This window comes from Oncorhynchus masou, chromosome 18, assembly GCF_036934945.1.
Source record: "Oncorhynchus masou masou isolate Uvic2021 chromosome 18, UVic_Omas_1.1, whole genome shotgun sequence".
Classification (NCBI taxonomy): domain Eukaryota; kingdom Metazoa; phylum Chordata; class Actinopteri; order Salmoniformes; family Salmonidae; genus Oncorhynchus; species Oncorhynchus masou.
Window position 1 is genome coordinate 64,422,108 of NC_088229.1, and position 25,343 is coordinate 64,447,450.

Genomic DNA, 25,343 nt, shown 5'->3' on the forward strand with positions numbered 1-25,343 from the left:
ACCTGTAGGCCTACCGCTGGCCAATCAAATAGATCAGATCACTGTGTCGACACAGTTTCCTCAAGCCACAGACTGTAAAAGGAAGCCTCCAACGCACAGAAAAGTTGATACTGTGAGAATTCAAAACTTTTAAAACCATGACTAGAGAGAGACTCAACAAATAGCTGCTGATTTTATGAGTAAGTTCATGTTTAAAGTTGTTATTCGGCACTGGTAACACTTTTACAAGCTTTCTCCCCACTTCCGCTATAATTAGCACTGCAGCTGCAATGAATGAGTAGAGCAAAGTGTTTCCAGAAGCTTGCCTTATTATTAGCAGTGTGTCTTTTTTTAATATCACTATTTCACTTTCTCTGGTCACCGGGGTAACAGCATGAATTGGTGCATGAGGCAGAAATAATGCAGTGCGACTTGAGTTTCGCAATCAGCTGGACCCTTTTCTCAGCCAAGGGAGGGAGAGCGGAGGGACGATGAGTCGGGTGGCCTGCATCTGATGGTCAGTCTAAGTCAAGTAAAAACTTTTAAAAAGCATACTATGCTCACAAGTAATACAACAAATGATCTATTATCAGTGTGATCATATACCCATTTTTTAATGGTCTGAAAAGAACAACATTGGCAGGGTGATTCAACCATAGCCAATATGCAGTGATTATGTATTGGGCATATAAACTGCACAAACCTCATTGCTACTACAGAACTGTTTTTAATTGGTTAATGTTGAAAGCTTATGTTTTTTTTTTCTAAATCTAAGCAGTAGATCTCAGCTTGCATTTTGACTCGACTCAGAAAAGGTTGGTGACCGCTAATCTAAATCTGTTTTGCCACAGTTGCGTACGCCTCGCTTTTGTTGCTAAACAACCAACCCGTCTATGCTATCCTACAGCTGGATTCTTCTGTACTGCACAGAGACAGTGTACTGTAAAAGCCTACGGTGCTGAGTGCAACAGTGGCAGTGCTTACAGTCTCCAGTAGAGGTCGCTCAAGTACAACTTTAAACATACCAACAGACATGCATGTACTGTACAACAGTGTGTCTATGGCGCTGATTAGCTGCAGTCAAACTATTATGAGATCCCATGAGATGATTATAGTCCAATGTGGGTGACGTGGGTCCCAACTGTTGGACTCAAAATGATTCGTAAAAACGGTCAAAACATTACGTCATAATATGTCTATCCTGTCCGAAGGTGCTCTTCCTGGAAAATCCCCAAATGATCAGACTAAATACAACCCAGCCAAAATCACAGTAAGAGCTGTGCTGAATATATAAGGAAATAGGCCAGGGCCCCAGTTTCCCAAAAGCATCTTAAGGCTACTTTATTTGTTAGAACCTTCGTGGGAGTACCGAGCTCTTCCCCAAAACCACCTTTACTAAAGCTGCTCTTGAAAGCGCTCGTTATTTAACCTCCGCCTCAGACCGCTTGAAGAAGAGATGTCTTTTCCCCCGTTCTACACAGAATATCGCCACCAAACACAACACCAATATGTTCTCTGTCTTTCTGTGACCGCCGATAACTTCAGAACAAACGTGAGTGACTACAAATACAAAAAGTTGTCCATTTCTTTGTATAACAAGGATATGAAGACGCTTAAAATAGAAACTGGAGATGAGTGTACTAAACTATAGGTACATTATAGTCTACATAGAGCTATATATTTGAATGATATTGAAATCAAGTTCATGTTAATTCAATTGAGTTTTATTTAGCTATTTGTACTCTAGCCTACTGTCTGTCATTTGACTCAATATATTTCATGATCTTTAATGTGTGCAATGATGTGCCAAATCTTGATTTAGTGCATTATCATAGGGTAAGCATTAGAATAAGATGCCTGAATATATGCTGCTATAGGTGATCGTATCTCTCTCGGAGCTGATCCATCGTCAGTATTGTGGAATAATTCTAATGATAAGGTAAGATTGAAACCGGAGAACGCTGATCCAAGAGCAGTGCTGTCCTTCGATCCCATCAGTATCGACACAGGCCTCAACGATGCATTTCGCGAACGTACTGTTATATCTTTGGCCGTTGTAGGAAAGATGCATCGTTAAAGCCTATGTACCATCGCTAACGAGAAACCGGGACCCGAGCTGTGAACTTAAGCCCCTAAACGGGTATTGAGAGGTTCTGGACCGTAAGTACTTCATTTCCAATAGAGAAGCAAAAACAAAGCAACAAATCCAGGTATTTTGCATGACCTAACTAAAACGAATGACTGGAGATGAGCTGCAATGTGTATTGACGCTCGTCTTATAATAATGCTACCCTATAATGATTCAGCACTTTTCAGAGAAGTGCTTTGTACAGTTAATGACTGCAATATAATCCTTCTGCTTGCCTCTGGTCCTGAGGCTGCATCCTTCTTTCTGGACAGATGATAGGCTTCAGAGAAATCACCCGTGGCAACAGCCAATAGGTGCCCTCGAATTAAACATCACTCCACTGATTTATTTGCTAAAATCCAGGAAGTTGGGTACTTAGATTGGTAATGCACAAGGTTAGTGCGATCCGGGATCCTTTAAATTTCAACGGGGTGACGTCAGAGTTGGAAGTCCAATGGATTCTGGATAGCAAGGACCGACGGCAGACAAAGGCACTACCTCCTTCCTTCCTTGATGTAATCTAGGCTGTATCACAACCGGCCGTGATTGGAAGTCCCATAGGGCGGCGCACAATTGGCCCAGCGTTGTCCGTGTTCGGCTGGTGTAGGCTATCATTGTAAATAAGAATTTGTTCTTTACTGACTTGCCTAGTTAAATAAAAGGTTCAATACATTTTTTTTATCAATAACCTGACAAGCTGAGATTGCATGGTCTGCAGCCTATTGCTTTCACCAATCACTTTCAGGTCAGTGGTTAGTTAGTAAAGAAAGATGCACTTTAAAAGTATTCAAACAGACAACAGAAAAAACAGACAAGCACTGTATGTAAAGGTCTTGCACATGTACAGGAGCAGAGTGGTGCATTGAATGGCATAAACCCTGACTGCATACAGTACACTGGTCAGAGAAATACCAGCACCATTGGGGACCTGAAGTCCTGAGTAGTGATATAGGATTGGGGACAGTGATACTGTGGGCAGAGACCCCGTACAGAAACAGCGCCAGGCAGTGAGCTCATTAAGGTCAAAGGCAGTAAGACAACCTCCGACCCTCTAGAATACAAATGACCCAGGATAATCCACATAAGGGAAGAAGCTAGGGTGAAAGTTTTCTACTCCAGCAAAGGGGAAAGTAAAACGCTGACTATTAAAAAAGAAGTGTAAGTAAAAGTAGAAGTTCATTGGACAAAGGTTAAACGCATTATGACAGCCAGCGAGGATTAAGCGCAATCGGTAAAACAGAAACACATCCTACTTGTTCTCCAACACACGTGCAGTAGAGACCAAAGTACTACTGACGATCGACGCCTCCCATTCCGATGATGGATTAAAACTTAATCCATCCTGTTGGGAGCTAAATAACTTTAAGGAGAAACTAAAGCAGGCATTGTGGTGAAGCAGAGACCACACAACCAACCATGCTCTGGCATTTTAAGATGGAGGTTGTCACATTGTCATAGTACACAGGTCAAACGAGGACATTTACCGACACTATATGACCAACAGTATGTGGACACCTGCTCGTCGAACATCTCATTCCAAAATCATAGGCATTAATATAGAGCTGGTCCCCCCTTTGCTGCTATAACAGCCTCACTCTTCTGGGAAGGCTTTGCACTAGATGTTGAAACATTGCTGCAGGTATTTGCTTCCATTCAACCACAAGGGCATTAGTGAGGACGGGCACTGATGTTGGGCGATTAGGCCTGGCTCGCAGTCAGCATTCCAATTCATCCCAAAGGTGTTTGATGGGGTTGAGGTCAAGGCTCTGTGCAGGACAGTCTAGTTCTTCCACACCGATATCAACAAAATATTTCTGTATGGACCTCGCTTTGTGCATAGGGGCATTGTCATGCTGAAACAGGAAAGGGCCTTTCCCAAACTGTTGCCACAAAGTTGGAAGCACAGAATCATCTAGAATGTCATTGTATGCTGTAGCATTAAGATTTCCCTTTACTGGAACTAAGGGACCTAGTCCTAACCATGAAAAACAGCCCCAGAACAATATTCACCCTCCACCAAACTTTACAGTTGGCACTATGCATTTGGGCAAGTATCGGGATTCATCACTCCAGAGAACGTGCTTCAACTGCTCCAGCAGTCCAACGGCGGAGAGCTTTACACCACTCCAGCCGACGCTTGGCATTGTACATAGTGATCTTAGGCTTGTGTGCAGCTGCTCGGCCATGGAAACCCATTTCATGAACCTCCCGACAAACAGTTATTGTACTGACATTACTTCCAGAGGTAGTTTGGAACTCGGTAGTGAGTGTTGCAACTGAGGACAGATGATTTTTACGAGCTACGCGCTTCAGCGGTCCCGTTCTGTGAGTCCCCGGTCAACAGCACTTACAGTTGACCGGGGGCAGCTCTAGCAGGGCAGAAATTTGACGAACTGACTTGTTGGAAAGGTGGCATCCTATGACGCTGCCACGTTGAAAGTCACTGAGCTCTTCAGTAAGGCCATTCTACTGCCACTGTTTGTCTATGGAGATTACATGGCTGTGTGCTTGATTTTATGCACCTGTCAGCAATGGGTGTGGCTGAAATAGTCGAATACACTCATTTGAAGGGGTGTCCACATACTTTTGTATATATAGTGTATTATATTAAATGGTATTGTATTATATCCAGACCCACCATGCTGTTGAGGTCTGAGTCGTAACTCCCACAGGGGTGTGTGATGGTCCCAAGGGCCTCCAGACCCTCCTCGTCCCACATGTAGGTCCCCCCTGAGCCAGAGTCTGAGGGGGACAGGTCCAGAGATGAGCCAAGGGGGTAATCTGCACCCCCAGACAGGGCCTGGCTAGTACGCCGAGACAACCCCCCTAAAACAGAGAGGTGAAGGAAGAGGTGTTACTCGCCTGCTACCTAATCACTTAGGGAATATTAGTTCATTTGTTTTTGGTTAGTATTATGGTATGTCATTTAGGGCCTGTGTCTGAGAAACCGGCCCTTAGTCTTTTATGTCAATTATTTTGATGAATGTGAAATCTTACCAGTGAGTCCCATCCTGGCCCAGTCCACACTGTCAGACAGGAAGCTGTGAAGGCCAGTCATGGAGGTTCCACCGTGCCGTCGGTTGACGTCTGCGTTGTCATCATCCAAGTCAGGCTGTGATTGATCGAGCCTTCCGTCCTGGGCCGGGAGCAGCAGAATGCCGTCTCCTCCATTTCCCAGGTTGTCAAAATCGTCCATGTACTCCTCGCTGGTGTCGTTGAGCTCCAGGGAGGAGGTGGAGGAGAGTGACATGTCCTCCAGGCCTTCTCCTAGGGGATGGACACCACTGGGGGCCACAGGCTCCTCTAGCAGGCCCTCTGGGGTACTCCCTGGGCTGTCAGTGATGCTGGTCAGGTCTGGGGTGACAGCGGGCATCTCCACAGAGTTCCTCCTCCCCTCGCTTTTCTTTCTGTTGCCATGGACCTTCTGGGAGGTGGGGGCCAGGACAAGGTAAGGCTGCTTGATGAGAGAGGGTCGTGTAAGCCTGTAGCTGAGGGCCGAAGACTTGGTGGTGGAGGAGGCTGAACTAGGTAGTAAGGACTTCTTCAGTGTGATGGGTGGCAAGATGCAGCTAGTTGTTTCCAACCCAGCCCTGCCTGGCACTGGTCTAGGTCCACACTTACTAAGATGTAGGCCTTTTCCTCTCCCCCCACTACTCAGCACAGGGGTTGGTCTGGCCAGGGGAGATGTCTTGACCAGCGGGGCCTTGGCTAGAGGCCTGGGCAGCTTCTTGGCCAGCTCCGAGGACCTGTTGAAGGAGTAGGAGCGGATGATGGGTGGCTCTGTGGAGGAGGGGATCCTCTTGACGTGGGTGAGGCTCTGGGACCGCACCATGTTCTCCTCTGTGGCCGTCTCCAGGCTGTCGCTGGACTGGGACAGGCTGCTGGTCAGGTTGCTGTGGGGAGAACCACGGCTTTGGCCCCGCCTGACTGAACCGGTCCCAGACCGCCCACCACCACCCGCCTGGCCTTTGAGACCCGCTTTGCCATTGCCGAGACTCTGTCCAGACAAGGCCTGTTTGGGGACAGCCCCGCGAGACCCAGTTCTGGAGCGTATAGTCCTGGGGCAGGTGGAAGCACACCCTGTACCTTAACTGTGGCAGGCATGCTAGACGGCTTCTTAATCTCCCGTACCACCATTGGTAAGTGCTGTGGTTGTCGGGGTTGATGCTCAGCTCCAGTTCTGTCCTCCTCCCATGAGTCCCCCCCCCTCTCCACAGGGTATCCCCCTTTCCCTTCTTCCACTTCAGAGAGAAGGAGGAGGACATCCGGATTGTTCCGTTCTGCCTGGTGGTGGCAGTGGGTAACCCTTTGCCCGTGGTGCTGGAGGCAGGGTGGTGGCGGGTCCCATTGGTCAGTGGGGCGGTGGCAGCCACAGCCGTGGGGCGCGAGCCAAACTTGGGCAGCCTGGAGACCATGGTGGGCAAGTTGGGAACCGGATCTTCCATCAGCTGCCTGCTGGATCATGGGTGTGCTGGGCTGGCAGAGCTGTGGAGGGAAAGAGAGAGAGATGGACTTAGAGAAGGGGAGGAGAAAGAGATACATTGAAGGAGGAGGAGAGGGAGGCCAAGACAGAACAAGGAGGAAAAATAGAGTGAGGAAGGCAGAAAGATTTGAGAACATGTCATGCTAAAATTACCAACCCAAACCTGTTATTTCTAACACAAAATAAAAAGTAGAGGTAGACTAAGACTATCAAATGCAGTAAAATGACAGTCGGTTACTTTCTGTGAATATTCTATTCAAGCTAAGGAGAAACAGACAAATCTTTAGTGCAAAGTAGCTGTTAAAGATCAATAACGTCTGTTCTGGGAAAGCAGTCTTTACTGTGCCCATTAAAGTGCCCTGGTGCTTCAAAAGGCTAGGGTGTGTGCAGACCTAGTGGTTAACTGGCAGGGGCAGGCACTGAGAGTCAGGACTTGGTAGAGTACAACCACATGCCATACTAGATACTGTACCACACCCCTAATAATTCCAATGCTACTCAGCCAATTACAACACAGCTTTCCTGACTGAGGCCTTGTAGTAGGCCTGTTGTAAGGCTGTGGAACTTGTTCAGTATGCTTCAGTTGTTGACTCTTGTTATGTTCATACAAATATTTACACATGTTAAGTTTGCTGAAAATAAATGCAGTTGACAGCGAGAGGACGTTTCTTTTCTTTTTTAGAATAATATATATATATATATATATTACACACACACACACAGTGGGGCAAAAAAGTATTTAGTCAGACACCAATTGTGCAAGTTCTCCCACTTAAAAAGATGAGGCCTGTAATTTTCATAGGTACACTTCAACTATGACAGACAAAATGAGACAAAAAAATCAAGAAAAATCACATTGCAGGATTTTTAATTTATTTATTTGTAAATTATGGTGGAAAATAAGTATTTGGTCACATACTTTCATCAACCTCCCTCCTCATGAGGGGGAGAAATTTGCCAATAGTTATTGGTAACAGAATTTCACGGCACAAGGCAATGTTTCTTAAACTTACAGAAGGCAGAAAATGTCCTCCACAAATAAATACAGTGCCTTGCGAAAGTATTCGCCCCCTTGAACTTTGCGACCTTTTGCCACATTTCAGGCTTCAAACATAAAGATAAAACTGTATTTTTTTGTGAAGAATCAACAACAAGTGGGACACAATCATGAAGTGGAACGACATTTATTGGATATTTCAATGCACTGAAAGTAAAGGGGCTGAATAATTTTGCACGCCCAATTTTTCAGTTTTTGATTTGTTAAAAAAGTTTGAAATATCCAATAAATGTCGTTCCACTTCATGATTGTGTCCCACTTGTTGTTGATTCTTCACACAAAAAAATACAGTTTTATATCTTTATGTTTGAAGCCTGAAATGTGGCAAAAGGTCGCAAAGTTCAAGGGGGGGCGAATACTTTCGCAAGGCACTGTAAGTGTTGATATTAGTTGTCTGTGGCCTTTAGTTCAAAATTGTAAAAAAAATCAACACCTTTGCTTATTCCACATTTTAGGAGGAAAAAATGTAAATAAAAAATATATATATATATATATATCCTCAGCTTTCATTTGACATTCTATGAACTTATGTTGGTGCTAATGGGTCCTTTTACATGGAAAAGACCCAAACAGGCCTTATTCTAAAGGTGCATGTAAGAGGAACATGCAGTCCTTCCCCATAAAACCACGAGATGATAACGTAGCCATGGGTCTGACTACAGACACAATATGACGAGGGTAAATCATTCCCAAGGGGTTTGAAGTACAAAGTATTTATTCAGTAGAGAATGGAGATTAGGCCCGTCAGGCCCCTCAGGTGTTATGAAAATAAAACCACAAATTGGAACAGAAGAAGCCCGAAGGAAAGCGTCAGGAGCCAGTCAAGTGTTGAAATTTATTTGAGTTTAACACCTAAAAATAGACCAAAACAGCATATTCTCAAGCTTGGATTATCCAGAACATTCATAGGCCTATGTGCAGCCAGCCTGATTGCAGGTCATGGGTTAAAATACTGCAGTAGTGAGAAACTCAAACTTTCGGGACTGGGTGTCGTTTGCCTTGGTGTCTATAGCAATGATTCTACAGTGGGCTTTGTTCAAATAGAGAGAGAGAGGAGATTCTAGGGATTATGGAGGGTCTAATCAGTGTAGCTAGCACTGGTTCAAAGCCATCAGCCCCATCTCATCAAGAGTATTGACAGTGGGTAGGGTGAATGACAGTGCGAAAGGGAGAAGAGGCAGAGGAGAGACAGAGTGTTAGGGCTGCGCAATTAATCAATTGTTTTGACGAAATTGCAATATCGACATGGGCAATATCCATTTTGAGCCATGAATGTAACATTCAAATGTAATAAGGGGAAAACTGACCAACACTTTGCTTCCTACCCTATCACAGCTTCTACCAACCCAAGATAGACCACATCCTGTTTTATCCAATGGGAGCAAATTAATCAGTGGCCACAACAAGAGAGGAGGTTGGCAGAGCCAAGCACAAGCTAGCGAGATCCTATTGTTTTAGCATGTATTTGCATATTTCCATTAGGGAACGCCTACTCTGTGAAGTGTGCCGGTGTAATAACTCAATTTGTCCTTGCACTCTCTCTAAACAGTGCAAGTTTTTTTTTTTACTTTGGTAAAGGTTAAAGTCTATAAAACTTTGTCCATTCTGTTCATAACAGATTCTAGTTTGGAGAAGAGAAAACTGTTGTGATCAAGGGCTCCATTCAATCAGATCCTCTTCAGCCGACATCCGCATAGTGGTTGTTTTGGTGGTGTTGGAGAAGGAACTGCGTTAGAGTTGTCAAATCCACAAATGGCTCCCGGCAATGGCATTATAACTAAAGCAGACATTGCAATTGGCTGCATGGAGTCACATCAACAGAAATCCCATGCAGCCTTGTTTACAAGTTTGAAGACTGGAATGTGAGATTAATCTACACCACCATTAATTAGGTTGATAAACATCCATCTTCTCCCACTGCCGGACACTGGGCAACCTCTTCCTACCATATTTGGTAGTGAGTGGAAACGGCAAACAGATGCATACATCTGGTGAATCATCTGGCTCATTGTTCTGTGGTTTTAGTGTACCTGGCTTTTTCATTTGTTGTCATGTCAAACACCAACTACAGAAACAGAATACTATTTTTATTTATATGATTCCAACAGTTCATCTGAGTGGTTTGAGCTAAAAATCACAAGTAAAAATCACAATCACAATATTTGGTTAAAAACAACTCACAATTACATTATTTGCCCCATGTCGTGCATGCCTTAATGTGTGTGTGTGTGTGTGTGTCTGTTAGTAGTAGACTAAGCTATGTTGCTGCAGGGGAAAGTTGCTGTGCTGCATTGTGGTGTTGCAAGGTTGGCCAAGGACAGGGAATGCATGTAGATGAATGGGTTTGCACAGCGTGCTAATGAGCTTTGGCCTTCATAGACGACACTGGGCACCTAGCTGAAACCAACACTCTCCCCCTCTCCCCCCTGGAACAGTTCCAAGGCCAAATCAAATGGAGATTAGATGTACTCCTGCTGCAGTTCATCCGTTTGAGGGGCCCTCTGCTACTGACGGTGATATTCCTGCGCCTCGACTTCGTAACACAGTGACCTCCGGGTTGCAGTTAGCACACAAACACACAGATATTCAGCAGACATCTACAGTGCCTTCAGAAAGAATTCACACTCCTTGATTTTTCCCACATTGTGTTGTGTTGAAGCCTGAATTTAAAATACATTAAAATTTAGATTTTGTGTCACAGGACTACACACACACACACACACATCAAAGTGGAATTATGTTTTTAGAAATTGTTACAAATTAATAAAAAATGAAAAGCTGAAATGTCTTGAGTATTCAAGTATTCAACCCTTTTGTTATGGCAAGCCTAAATGCTAGCAGATACCCATAGACTTCCAGTCATTACGCTAACGCTAGTTAGCATTGGCACATGAAAATACCTCAAACCTCCTTCATACTGGGCAGAGACAAAAAAAAGGCATAAACAAGTTCATCTGACTCTGGGGAAGTAAACAAAGGATCTCATGCCAAAATCCTGAAGAATACCTTTAACAAGTCACATAATAGGTTGTATGGACTCACTGAGTGCAATAATAGTGTTTAACATGATTTTTGAATGACTACCCCATCTCTGTACTCTACACATAGAATAATCTGTAAGTTTCCTCAGTCAAGAAGTGCATTTCAAACAGATTCAACCACAAAGACCAGGGAGGTTTTCAAATCGCAAAAAAAGGACACCTATTGGTAGATGGGTAAAAAATAAATAAAGCAGACAATGAATATCTGTTTGAGCATAGTGAAGTTATTAATTACACTTTGGTGTATCAATACACCCAGTCACTACAAAGATACAGGGGTCCTTCCTAACTCAGTTGCCGGAGAGGAAGGAAATCGCTCAGGGATTTCACCATGAGGACAATGGTGACTTTAAAAAACAGTTAGAGTTTAATGGCTGTGATATGAGAAAACAGAGTAGGGAGCCACAAAGGTTTAGTTACTCCACTACACTAATCTAAAAGGACAGAGTGAAAAAAATCTATGGCAATACTTGAAAATGGCTGTCCAGCAATGACCACCAACCAACTTGACAGAGCTTGAATCATTTTTTGTACAATCCAGGTGTGCAAAGCTCTTAGAGACTTACCCAGAAAGATTCACAGATGTAATCGCTGCAAAGGTGATTCTAACGTGTTGACTCAGGGTGTGAATACTTATGTAAAATAGATTTTTCTGTATTTTATTTTCCCAAAAATGGCAAACATTTCTAAAACATGTTTTTACTTTGTCATTATGGAGTATTGTTTGGAGATGGGTGAGGGGGGGAAAAACAACTAAATCCAATTTGAATTCAGGCTTTAACAAAAAAATGTGGAATAAGTCAATGGGTATAAATACTTTCTGAAGGCACTGTATAACACTATAGCAACCCATCTATGACACTTTCACAGTTCCAGGTCTAGTTGGAGCTTAGAGGTCAGTTGACTAACTCTCCTTCCATCACCTTGGCTGTCCCTCACTACCTCTCTCTCTCCCTCCCTCCCTCCCTCCGGGCTTAGGTTCAATGGAAGGCCCAACATACAATACACCACCACCTCCTACTAGCCAGCAGTGTTACCCTCCAATCCACTGGATACTCCGTCTAAACCAGGTCAAATCAGTTTAAACCAGGTCAGACAAGCTGGCAGGCAAAAGCCTCATTAAAATAAATCCCAGGCAATATCACGCTATCACAGGAATCATTGTCAATATTTCCACGACAGATCTCCTTTAAAAAACAGCACAGATAAGTTACAGTAGGGGAAACAGCATCACCAACACACACACACAAGGCCCTATAAAATCCACAATGTGGAGAATGCAGATGGAGTCACAGGATCCAGACATTAAAACAGAATTTTAAAAATGAAAAATGTATTGAACTTATTAGAAAAGGAATCAAATTTGTGTAGCAGTTAGTGATGATGCTAATGAAAAGTATTCCGGTAGATGGAAAGTTTTTCCCAAAAACCTTCTCAATTAAATATTAACTAAAAAGTAGCCTATGCTTGCTTACCTGGTAGAATGACTTAATTATTTGCATCAATCCAGTGGGTATTCGTTTTGCAAACCATCACATGTGGCTACGAAAACACTGCTAAACAATAGCCTCTTGCTAGGTGCGCACTGGAATTAAAGGGTAACTACAACCAAAAAATCTAAATATCTCACATTTTCCCATACCTCAAAAAAGTGAACTCCATTGTTGTGGACTTATAAAAACAACTACATTTGATGTTCTATAAACAAAACAAAAAAAAGTGGTTCTGAGAGAGAACCTCTTTTTTTTTTAAAGAGGAAAACGGAAACCTAAAACACAAAACGGAGGAATTGGAATAGAATGGCACACAGAAACCCCAAGACAAGTCTAGGCAGAGCTGCTGTTGATACGTAACAACTGTGGGACGCATTGAAGCTGTTAGCAGAACATGAAGATGTGATGCTTTATGCTCATATGGATATTTCTTGGAACCCTGCTTACGCAGTGTACCGCTAGAGATGACTTGCATGTGATGAATGGGTTATCAATGAACAGGCATGAGGGGGGGGATAATTATAACTACACAGGCCTATAGCTTTGCACTTTTTAGGCAGCATGGTGTCTCGTGTTTTTATAAATGAACAAGTGTTTCACCACAAATAGCCTAGTGAATTGGGAATGATGTGTTTGATGCCCCCAATGCTTGCCCATTTCAGAGACAGTCATTATCATGCCATCATGTCTTAAAGGGGAACTGCTTCCTATAACTAACTTCTCTGGTTATAAAAACGGCCTGTGTCATCAATATGGTTGCAAAGGGTCGGAAACTTTCCGGTTAACTTCCAGAATTTTTCCATGGGAAGTTAAGCCCGGGAATTTGGGGAATTTTGCTTAAATTCATCAAAAAAAGTTCACTTTTAACAGTTTAACTTTTTTGTGGGATACACATAAGGAAATTCTGGGCCTTGTGTGTCGCAACTCTACCTTGTTTTTCTACAGATGGAGGACAGGATAGATGGTTTGTCATGGAGTCCTCTGACTAAAAGACAGTTTGCTACAAATGTTTAAACTGGGAGAGACCTTGCATTCAAATTATACAAGACATGTTTTGAAGAATTACATGTCTGGCTACTGTTTTATATGGGATACCATACGAAGGGAAGACGACTACAGGCTGGTTTACAGTCCGTCTATCGACATGTCTGTAGACTATTGTCGTAGCAACATGAAGCAGCCCAGTGCTCCAAATAGCCTACTTTCTCTATTTTAAACCCATCCGTTTTACTGAATTCATTTTTAATGTCAACCTAGCAAGCCAGGCAACTAAAAGCAATTTTCTACACAATGTTTTTGTTTGTTGATGCTAGTTAGCCAGTTCAAATAAAAAGTATAGCTGACAAACACATTCTGATTGGCTGGGCCCGGCTCCCAAGTGGGTGGGCCTATGCCCTCCAAAGCCCACCCATGGCTGCGCCCTACCCAATCATGTGAAATCCATAGATTAGGGTCTAATGAATTTATTTAATTGACTGACTTCCTAACATGAACTGTAACTAGGGCTACCCCCGACTAAAAAAAATCTTGGCCGACCAAAGGTCATCTGTTCTTTCGACCAATCAATTGGTCAACATTTTAAAACATGTTTTTTTATAGAAACACCCTAAATGTTTAAATCAAATCAACTATATGCATTAGGCTCGTCTGATGCTTTACGTTTACGGTGCCAGAGATCTAGATAACCAGCAGGAAAAAAAAAATTTAAATGGACTGAACTAATGTCCTACCACTCCAGCTGGCTTTCTGCCATTACTCTTCTGAAGTTGCCGGTAATAGGCTACACGAGGAGTCGACAACCTTTCATATGTGGAATGCCAATTTATCTTACCATTTCTACCGATCTGCATGCCAGTTATGGTTTTCATATGTACATTTTCATGAAACAATTTAATTTAATTTTTGTCTTCATATCTCAAAATCATTGTCATATGGTTTATCAAAATTCTATCCAAATCTAAATGAAAATGAAACAAACCTAAAAATCAACTTCTATTGCCAATTATGTAAAAAATAGCCTACATAAAGCCAACAAATAAAAACATTGCAGCCAGGAAATATCCTGATAAAAAATAAATATCCTAGGAATCACATAAGCTTCACATGGCCTGTCTGCAACGAACTTGAATCATTGTATCAACTATTAACTTGGGTCAGGCTTGAAGCTTGCACTAGCAAACTTGCAACATTGTATAAAATATTCTGGGCCCTCAGAGATTCCTGCACCAGTGAGCTCAGTATAGACACAACTTACTTATTTATTTGAACAGTGAGACAGAATAACAACAATAAAATACAGAAAAACGCATGTAAAAAATGTTATAAATTGATTTGCATTTTAATGAGGGAAATAAGTATTTGACCCCTCTGCAAAACATGACTTAGAACTTGGTGGCAAAACCCTTGTTGGCAATCAGAGGTCAGACGTTTCTTGTAGTTGGCCACCAGGTTTGCACACATCTCATGAGGGATTTTGTCCCACTTCTCTTTGAAGATTTTCTCCAAGGCATTAAGGTTTCGAGGCTGACGTTTGGCAACTTGATCCTTCAGCTCCCTCCATAGATTTTCTATGGGATTAAAGTCTGGAGACTGGCTAGGCCACTCCAGGACCATCGTTCCTGTTCCCAAGAAAGCTAAGGTAACTGAGCTAAACGACTACCGCCCCGTAGCACTCACTTCCGTCATCATGAAGTGCTTTGAGAGACTAGTCAAGGACCATATCACCTCCACCCTACCTGACTCCCTAGACCCACTCCAATTTGCTTACCGCTCAAATAGGTCCACAGACGATGTAATCTCAACCACACTGCACACTGCCCTAACCCATCTGGACAAGAGGAATACCTATGAGAGAATGCTGTTCATCGACTACAGCTCGGCATTCAACACCATAGTACCCTCCAAGCTCGTCATCAAGCTCGAGACCCTGGGTCTCGACCACGCCCTGTGCAACTGGGTACTGGACTTCCTGACGGGCCGCCCCCAGGTGGTGAGGGTAGGTAACAACATCTCCTCCCCGCTGATCCTCAACACTGGGGCCCCACAAGGGTGCGTTCTGAGCCCTCTCCTGTACTCCCTGTTCACCCACGACTGCGTGGCCACGCACGCCTCCAACTCAATCATCAAGTTTGCGGACGACACAACAGTGGTAGGCTTGATTACCAACAACGACGAGACGGCCTACAGGGAGGAGGTGAGGGCCCTCGGAGTGTGGTGTCAGGAAAATAACCTCACACTCAACGTCAACAAAACTAAGGAGATGATTGTGGACTTCAGGAAACAGCAGAGGGAACACCCCCTATCCACATCGATGGAACAGTAGTGGAGAGAGTAGCAAGTTTTAAGTTCCTCGGCATACACATCACAGACAAACTGAATTGGTCCACTCACACAGACAGCATCGTGAAGAAGGCGCAGCAGCGCCTCTTCAACCTCAGGAGGCTGAAGAAATTTGGCTTGTCACCAAAAGCACTCACAAACTTCTACAGAGGCACAATCGAGAGCATCCTGGCGGGCTGTATCACCGCCTGGTACGGCAACTGCTCCGCCCTCAACCGTAAGGCTCTCCAGAGGGTAGTGAGGTCTGCACAACGCATCATCGGGGGCAAACTACCTGCCCTCCAGGACACCTACACCACCCGATGTTACAGGAAGGCCATAAAGATCATCAAGGACATCTACCACCCGAGCCACTGCCTGTTCACCCCGCTATCATCCAGAAGGCGAGGTCAGTACAGGTGCATCAAAGCTGGGACCGAGAGACTGAAAAACAGCTTCTATCTCAAGGCCATCAGACTGTTAAACAGCCACCACTAACATTGAGTGGCTGCTGCCTACACACTGACACAACTCCAGCCACTTTAATAATGGGAATTGATGGGAAATGTTGTAAATATATCACTAGCCACTTTAAACAATGCTACCTTATATAATGTTACTTACCCTACATTATTCATCTCATATGCATACCTATATACTGTACTCTATATCATCGACTGCATCCTTATGTAATACATGTATCACTAGCCACTTTAACTATGCCACTTTGTTTACATATTCATCTCACATGTATATACTGTACTCGATACCATCTACTGTATCTTGCCTATGCTGCTCTGTACCATCACTCACTCATATATCCTTATGTACATATTCTTTATCCCCTTACACTGTGTATAAGACAGTAGATTAGGAATTGTTAGTTAGATTACTTGTTGGTTATTACTGCATTGTCGGAACTAGAAGCACAAGCATTTCGCTACACTCGCATTAACATCTGCTAACCATGTGTATGTGACAAATAAAATTTGATTTGATTTGATTGTGCTTCTTCTTGAGCCACTCCTTGGCCATGTGTTTGGGGTCATTGTCATGCTGGAATACCCATACACAACCCATTTTCATTGCCCTGGCTGAAGGAAGGAGGTTCTCACCCAAGATTTGACGGAACAAGGCCCCGTCTATCGTCCCTTTGATGCGGTGAAGTTGTCCTGTCCCCTTAGCAGAAAAACACCCCCAAAGCCTAATGGTTTCCACCTCCATGTTTGAAAATGGTTTCCACCTCCATGTTTGAAAACCCCTTAGCAGAAAACCCCTCATCTTGAGATGGTGAGGCTGTAAAGTAATTATTTTACCTGTTTCCTCCCATGTTAATCTTTGTAGATGAAGAGATTTAACAAGTGACATCAATAAGGGATCATAGCGCTCACCTGGATTCAACTGGTGAGTCTGTCATGCAAAGACCAGGTGTTCATAATGTTCAGTACACTCAGTGTAGAAGCCCAACTCAATGGTATGGCAGTAAGGTAGTAATGCAGGTAGTAAGAAAGCAAGGTAGTATGGCAATTAGCCATCCATCACAGTAGCCTAATCTTTAGCTCATGCATGACCATAGGCTAACATCTATCTAAAAGTGGTTCTCACCTAAAGGCAAAGTGCCCTCTAGTCCAGACAAGGTCACCCAGAGAGCACCAGGCAGTGTTACCTGCAACAGCACTCTCCTATTCTGTAGAGGATGATAGAACGCACACACCATTCCCTTAAACCACAACGTGCAGGGCACAATGACTCAACCTGACAACTCAGAGGATGCAGAAGGAGTGTGCGTCCCAAATGCCACCCTATTCCCTACATAAGGCTCTGGTCAAAAGTAGTGCACTATGGGACTAGTTCAAAAGTAGTGCACAAAATATGGAATAGGATGCCATATAAGACTTAGCAGAGGTCTTTATTCAACAGGTAGGCTAATAGATTTGTAAAACAAATCAAAATATGAACTCCTCATTATCCTCTGCTTTGTAACGATGAGTCCATGTGTCTCATACTGGTTATTACTCTGTGCCTATCTGAATGACATGTTATTTTAGAGAACCTCCCTTTCTGGTTCTGCTGATCAGGCAAAGTCAAATACTCAACAAACTAACCGCTGCCTTGAGCACACATACACAGCTGAGACTTCTCTGCAGCGGAACACAGAGAAATTCAAATATCGTGAAAACACTTACCCAACACTCCAAGGGCTGCTAGCCAGAACATCCACTTCAACGAGAGACAAAATCTTTCCAATATACACTACCGTTCAAAAGTTTTGGGTCACTAAATAAATGTACTTGTTTTTGAAAGAAATGCACATTTTTTTGTCCATTAAAATGTCAAATTGATCATAAATACAGTGTAGACATCGTTAAATGTTGTAAATGACTATTGTAGCTGGAAACGGCAGATTTATTTATGGAATATCTACATAGGCGTACAGAGGCCCATTATCAGCAACCATCACTCCTGTGTTCCAATGACACGCTCTGTTAGCTAATCCACGTTTATCATTTTAAAAGGCTAATTGATCATAAGAAAACCCTTTTGCAATTATGTTAACACAGCTGAAAACTGTTGTTCTGATTAAAGAAGCAATAAAACTGGCCTTCTTTAGATTAGTTGTGTATCTGGAGCACCAGCACTTGTGGGTTCGATTACAGGCTCAAAATGGCCAGAAACAAATAACTTTCTTCTGAAACTCATCAGTCTATTCTTGTTCAGAGAAATGAAGGCTATTTCATGCAAGAAATTGCCAAGACACTGAAGATCTTGTACAACAATTTGTACTACTCCCTACTCTGCGTCTCACAAAGACACAGCGGTTGGAACCAAAAATCTCAAATTTGAACAGATTTCCACCGGTCTAATGTCCATGGCTCGTGTTTCTTGGCCCAAGCAAGTCTCTTCTTATTGGTGTTCTTTAGTAGTGGTTTATATTCCGCAATTCGACCATGAAGGCCTGATTCATGCAGTCTCCTCGAACAGTTGATGTCGAGATGTGTTTGTTACTTGAACTCTGAAGCGTTTATTTGGGCTGCAATTTCTGAGGGTGGAAACTCTAATGAACTTATCCTCTGCAGCAGAGGGAACTCTGGGTCTTCCTTTCCTGTGTCGGTCAGTTTCATCATAGTGCATGATGGTTTTTGCGACTTCAAGAAACTTACAAAGTTCCTCACATTTTCCATATTGACTGACCATGTTTTAAAGTAATGATGGACTGTCCTTTCTCTTTGCTTATTTGAGCTGTTCTTGCCATAATATGGACTTGGTCTTTTACCAAATAGGGCTATCTTCTGTATACCACCCATACCTTGTCACAGCACAACTGATTAGCATAAACGCACTAAGATGTGAAAGAAATTCCACAAATTAACTTTTTAAATAAGGCACACCTGTTAATTGAAATGCATTCCAGGTGACTGGTTGAGAGAATGCCAAGAGTGTGCAAAGCTGTCATCAAGGCAAAGGGTGGCAACTTTGAAGAATTTCAAATATAAAATACATTTGATTTGTTTAACACATGATTCCATAAGTGTTATTTCATCATTTTGATGTTTTCAATATTACTCTACAATGTAGAAGATAGTAAAAAATAAAGAAGAACCCTGGAATGAGGTGTCCAAACTTTTGAGTGGTACTAATATACACTGCTCAAAAAAATAAAGGGAACACTTAAACAACACAATGTAACTCCAAGTCAATCACACTTCTGTGAAATCAAACTGTCCACTTATGAAGCAACACTGATTGACAATACATTTCACATGTTGTTGTGCAAATGGCATAGACAACAGGTGGAAATTATAGGCAATTAGCAAGACACCCCCAATAAAGGAGTGCTTCTGCAGGTGGTGACCACAGACCACTTCTCAGTTCCTATGCTTCCTGGCTAATGTTCAGGTCACTTTTGAATGCTGGCGGTGCTTTCACGGAGTCTACAACCCACACAAGTTGCTCAGGTAGTGCAGCTCATCCAGGATGGCACATCAATGCGAGCTGTGGCAAGAAGGTTTGCTGTGTCTGTCAGCGTAGTGTCCAGTGTCCAGAGCATAAAGGCGCTACCAGGAGACAAGCCAGTACATCAGGAAACGTGGAGGAGGCCGTAGGAGGGCAACAACCCAGCAGCAGGACCGCTACCTCCGCCTTTGTGCAAGGAGGAGCAGGAGGAGCACTGCCAGAGCCGTGCAAAATGACCTCCAGCAGGCCACAAATGTGCATGTGTCTGCTCAAACGGTCAGAAACAGACTCCATGAGGGTGTTATGATGGCCCGACATCCACAGGTGGGGGTTGTGCTTACAGCCTAACACCGTGCAGGATGTTTGGCATTTGCCAGAGAACACCAAGATTGGCAAATTCACCACTGGCGCCCTGTGCTCTTCACAGATGAAAGCAGGTTCACACTGAGCACGTGACAGAGTCTGGAGACACCGTGGAGAATGTTCTGCTGCCTGCAACATCCTACAGCATGACCGGTTTGGCGGTGGGTCAGTCATGGTGTGGGGTGGCATTTCTTTGGGGGGCCGCACAGCCCTCCATGTGCTCGCCAGAGGTAGCCTGACTGCCATTAGGTACCGAGATGAGATCCTCAGACCCCTTGTGAGACCATATGCTGGTGCGGTTGGCCCTGGGTTCCTCCTAATGCAAGACAATGCTAGACCTCATGTGGCTGGAGAGTGTCAGCAGTTCCTGCGAGAGGAAGGCATTGATGCTATGGACTGGCCCGCCCGTTCCCCAGACCTGAATCCAATTGAGCACATCTGGGACATCATGTCTCGCTCCATCCACCAACGCCACGTTGCACCACAGACTGTCCAGGAGTTGGCGGATGCTTTAGTCCAGGTCTGGGAGGAGATCCCTCAGGAGACCATCCGCCACCTCATCAGGAGCATGCCCAGGCGTTGTAGTGAGGTCATACAGGTACGTGGAGGCCACACACACTACTGAGCCTCATTTTGACTTGTTTTAAGGACATTACATCAAAGTTGGATCAGCCTGTAGTGTGGTTTTCCACTTTAATTTTGAGTGTGACTCCAAATCCAGACCTAACTGTTACAGACCTATATCCATCCTGCCCTGCCTATCTAAGGTCTTCGAAAGCCAAGTCAACAAACAGGTCACTGACCATCTCGAATCACACCGTACCTTCTCCGCTGTGCAATCTGGTTTCCGAGCCGGTCACGGGTGCACCTTAGCCACGCTCAAGGTACTAAACGATATAACGGCCATCGATAAAAGACAGTACTGTGCAGCAGTCTTCACCGACCTTGCCAAGACTTTCGACTCTGTCAATCACCATATTCTTATCGGCAGACTCAGTAGCCTTGGTTTTTCTGATGAATGCCTTGCCTGGTTCACCAACTACTTTGCAGACAGAGTGCAGTGTGTCAAATCGGAGGGCATGCTGTCCGGTCCTCTGGCAGTCTCTATGGGGGTGCCACAGGGTTCAATTCTCGGGCCGACTCTTTTATCTGTATATATATATATCAATGATGTTGCTCTTGCTGCGGGCGATTCCCTGATCCACCTCTACGCAGACGACACCATTCTATATACTTCCGGCCCGTCCTTGGACACTGTGCTATCTAACCTCCAAACAAGCTTCAATGCCATACAACACTCCTTCCGTGGCCTCCAACTGCTCTTAAACGCTAATAAAACCAAATGCATGCTTTTCAACCGTTCGCTGCCTGCACACGCACGCCTGACTAGTATCACCACCCTGGATGGTTCCGACCTTGAATATGTGGACATCTATAAGTACCTAGGTGTCTGGCTAGACTGTAAACTCTCCTTCCAGACTCATATCAAACATCTCCAATCGAAAATCAAATCTAGAGTCGGCTTTCTATTCCACAACAAAGCCTCCTTCACTCACGCCGCCAAACTTACCCTAGTAAAACTGACTATCCTACCGATCCTCGACTTTGGCGACGTCATCTACAAAATAGCTTCCAACACTCTACTCAGCAAACTGGATGCAGCTTATCACAGTGCCATCCGTTTTGTCACTAAAGCACCTTATACCACCCACCACTGCGACTTGTATGCTCTAGTCGGCTGGCCCTCGCTATATATATTCGTCGCCAGACCCACTGGTTCTAAGTCATCTACAAGTCCATGCTAGGTAAAGCTCCGCCTTATCTCAGTTCACTGGTCACGATGGCAGCACCCACCCGTAGCACGCGCTCCAGCAGGTGTATCTCACTGATCATCCCTAAATCCAACACCTCATTTGGCCGCCTTTCGTTCAAGTTCTCTGCTGCCTGTGACTGGAATGAATTGCAAAAGTCGCTGAAGTTGGAGACTTTTATCTCCCTCACCAACTTCAAACATCTGCTATCTGAGCAGCTAACCGATCGCTGCAGCTGTACATAGTCTTATCGGTAAATAGCCCACCCAATTTTACCTACCTCATCCCCATACTGTTTTTATTTATTTACTTTTCTGCTCTTTTGCACACCAATATCTCTACCTGTACATGACCATCTGATCATTTATCACTCCAGTGTTAATCTGAAAAATTGTAATTATTTGCCTACCTCCTCATGCCTTTTGCACACAATGTATATAGACTCTTTTTTTCTCCTACTGTGTTACTGACTTGTTTATTGTTTACTCCATGTGTAACTCTGTGTTGTCTGTTCACACTGCTATGCTTTATCTTGGCCAGGTCGCAGTTGCAAATGAGAACTTGTTCTCAACTAGCCTATCTGGTTAAATAAAGGTGAAATTAAAAATAGACACCGGTTAGTCAGGCTGACTGAGGTAGCATGTACATGTAGATATGGTTAAAGTGACTATGCATATATGATGAACAGAGTAGCAGTAGCGTAAAAGAGGGGTTGGCGGGTGGTGGATGGCAGGACACAATGCAGAGAGCCCGGTTAGCCAATGTGCAGCCCAATTGAGGTAGTATGTACATGAATGTATAGTTAAAGTGACTATGCATATATGACAAACAGAGAGTAGCAGCAGCGTAAAAAGACAGCTTGGAGGGGGGCACACAATGCAAATAGTCTGGGTAGCAATTTGATTACCTGTTCAGGAGTCTTATGGCTTGGGGGTAAAAAATGTTGAGAAGCCTTTTTGTCCTAGACTTGGCACTCCGTGACCGCTTGCCATGCGGTAGTAGAGAGAACAGTCTATGACTCGAGTGGCTGGGTTCTTTGACAATTTTTAGGGCCTTTCCCTGACACCCCCTGGTGTAGAAGTCCTGGATGGCCCTATAGGCTGTCTCATCGTTGTCTGTGATTAGGCCTACCACTGTAGTGTCGTCTGCAAACTTAATGATGGTGTTGGAGTCGTGCCTGGCCATGCAGTCGTGGGTGAACCGGGAGTACAGGAGGGGACTGAGCATGCACCCGTGTGGAGCTCCAGTGTTGAGGATCAGCGTGGCAGATGTTGCTACCTACCCTCACCACCTGGGGGCGGCCCGTCAAGAAGTCCAGGATCCAGTTGCAGAGGGAGGTGTTTGTCCCAGGATCCTTAGCTTAGTGATGAGCTTTGGGAGTACTATGGTGTTGAACGCTGAGCTGTAGTCAATGAATAGCATTCTCACGTAGGTGTTACTTTTGTCCAGGTGGGAAAGGGTAGTGTGGAGTGCAATAGAGATGGCATCATCTGTGGATCTGTTTGGGCAGTATGCAAATTGGAGTGGGTTTAAGGTTTCTGGGATGATGGCGTTGATGTGAGCCATTACCAACCTTTCCAAGCACTTCATGGCTACAGACGTGAGTGCTACGGGTCTGTAGTCATTTACGCAGGTTGTCTTCATGTTCTTGGGCACAGGGACTATGGTGGTCTGCTTGAAGCATGTTGGTATTACAGACTCAATCAGGGACATGCTGAAAATGTCAGTGAAGACACCTGCCAGCACATGCCCGGAGCAAACATCCTGGTAATCTGTCTGGCCCCGCAGCCTTGTGTATGTTGACCTGTTTAATAAAGGTCTTACTCACATCGGCTACGGAGAGCGTGATCACACAGTCGTCCCAAACAGCTGATGCTCTCATGCATGCCTCAGTGTTGCTTGCCTTGAAGCGAACATACAAGTGATTTCGCTCATCTTGTAGGCTAGTGTCACTGGGCTGCTCACAGCTGTGCTTCCCTTTGTAGTCTAATTTTAGTTTAAGTGTGCAAGCCCTGCCAAATAAGACAAGCATTGTAGCCGGTGTTGTATAATTCAATCTTAGCCCTGTATTGACGCTTTGCCTGTTTGATGGTTCGTCGCAGGGCATAGCAGGAATAATGTGTTTACAATACCGCGCTGGTAATAAATTATTTGTTCAACCGCAACTTCTGGGGAAGCTAGCTAGCTTTAGGTTGGTACCTAGCTAGCACCAATACAACCAGCCTGAAAACAATGACCAGTAAAAACTGCAGTCATTTTCATTATTCTTAGCAAGGATTTATGAATCGTTATGAGTAGGTATTAGGTAGGTAGCCATTTGTTGTTCACCTATTGAAATTGAACTTGAGTTCATCAAAATAAATAGCTAGCCAGCTACTTAACCCTGTTGCCCAAAGCTAATGTTATAAGCAGCCAGCTAGCTTCACCTGGCGAGTGAGTCTCAACCGGACCGGGTTGTGAAGCTAGCCACAATAAAGATTAGGTACAGTAGTGCAATTTACAGTTTGACTTCAAAATAAAAGTACCTATTTGAAGGTGATGCAGAGGTTAAAAATTGGTGGAATCGTACCATATTTAGACTAGATCATGTTAAACACGGTTGGAATGTGAAGCAATGAAATGGGGTATCAGTCTACTCGGTGACACCCACAGAACACAACTGTGAAGAGTTTACGCAAATTTTTCCAACAATTGTTTACAGACAGATTATTTCACTCACTCACAATTCCAGTGGGTCAGAAGTTTACATACACTAAGTTGACTGTGCTTTTAAACAGCTTGGAAAACTCCAGCAAATCATGACATGGCTTTAGAAGCTTCTGGTAGGCTAATTGACATAATTTGAGTCAATTGGAGGTGTACCTGTGGATGTATTTCAAGGCCTACCTTCAAACTCAGTGCCTCTTTGCTTGACATCATGGGAAAATCAAAAGAAATCAGCCAAGACCTCAGAAAAAAAATTGTAGACCTTCACAAGTCTGGTTCATCCTTGGGAGCAATTTCCAAATGCCTGAAGGTACCATGTTCATACTTGCGTACTATTGTTTGTACAGATGAACATCACGGGACCATGCAGCCGTCATACCGCTCAGGAAGGAGAAGCGTTCTGTCTCCTAGAGATGAACGTACTTTGGTGCGAAAAGTGCTAATCAATCTCAGAGCAACAGCAAAGGACCTTGTGAAGATGCTGGAGGAAACAGGTACAAAAGTATCTTTATCCACAGTAACCCGAAACATTTGACCCAGGTTAAACAATGTAATGGCAATGCTACCAAATACTAATTGAGTGTATGTAAACTTCTGGTAAGAAGTTTTAGGTTGAAGTTATTATAGGAATTACAGGACAATTTCTCTCTATACAATTTGTATTTCCTTAACATTTCTTTGACTATTGGATGTTCTTATGGGCACTTTAGTATTGCCAGTGTAACAGTATAGCTTCCGTCCCTCTACTTGCTCCTACCTGGGCTCGAACCAGGAACACATCGACAACAGCCACCCTCGAAGCAGCGTTACCCATCGCTCCACAAAAGCCGCGGCCCATGCAGAGCAAGGGGAACAACCACTCCAAGTCTCAGAGCGAGTGATGTTTGAAACGCTATTAGTGTGCACCCCGCTAACTAGCTAGCCATTTCACATCGGTTACACCAGCCTAATCTCGGGAGTTGATAGGCTTGAAGTCATAAACAGTGAAATGCTTGAAGCACAGCGACGAG

The 25,343-nt window shown here is 44.0% G+C and overlaps 1 protein-coding gene across 1 annotated transcript in view; it reads right to left on the reverse strand.

The window, feature by feature from the left end:
- Positions 1 to 6,585, reverse strand: part of LOC135505107 (serine-rich coiled-coil domain-containing protein 2-like) — a 77,334-nt gene extending 70,749 nt beyond the window's left edge. Inside the window, 4 exon segments of the mRNA XM_064924198.1 lie at positions 4,746 to 4,933; positions 5,105 to 6,165; positions 6,210 to 6,325; positions 6,328 to 6,585. Coding sequence (XP_064780270.1) covers positions 4,746 to 4,933; positions 5,105 to 6,165; positions 6,210 to 6,325; positions 6,328 to 6,552 — 1,590 coding nt within the window. The 5' untranslated portion in view covers positions 6,553 to 6,585.
- Between the last annotated feature and the right edge of the window lie 18,758 nt (positions 6,586 to 25,343).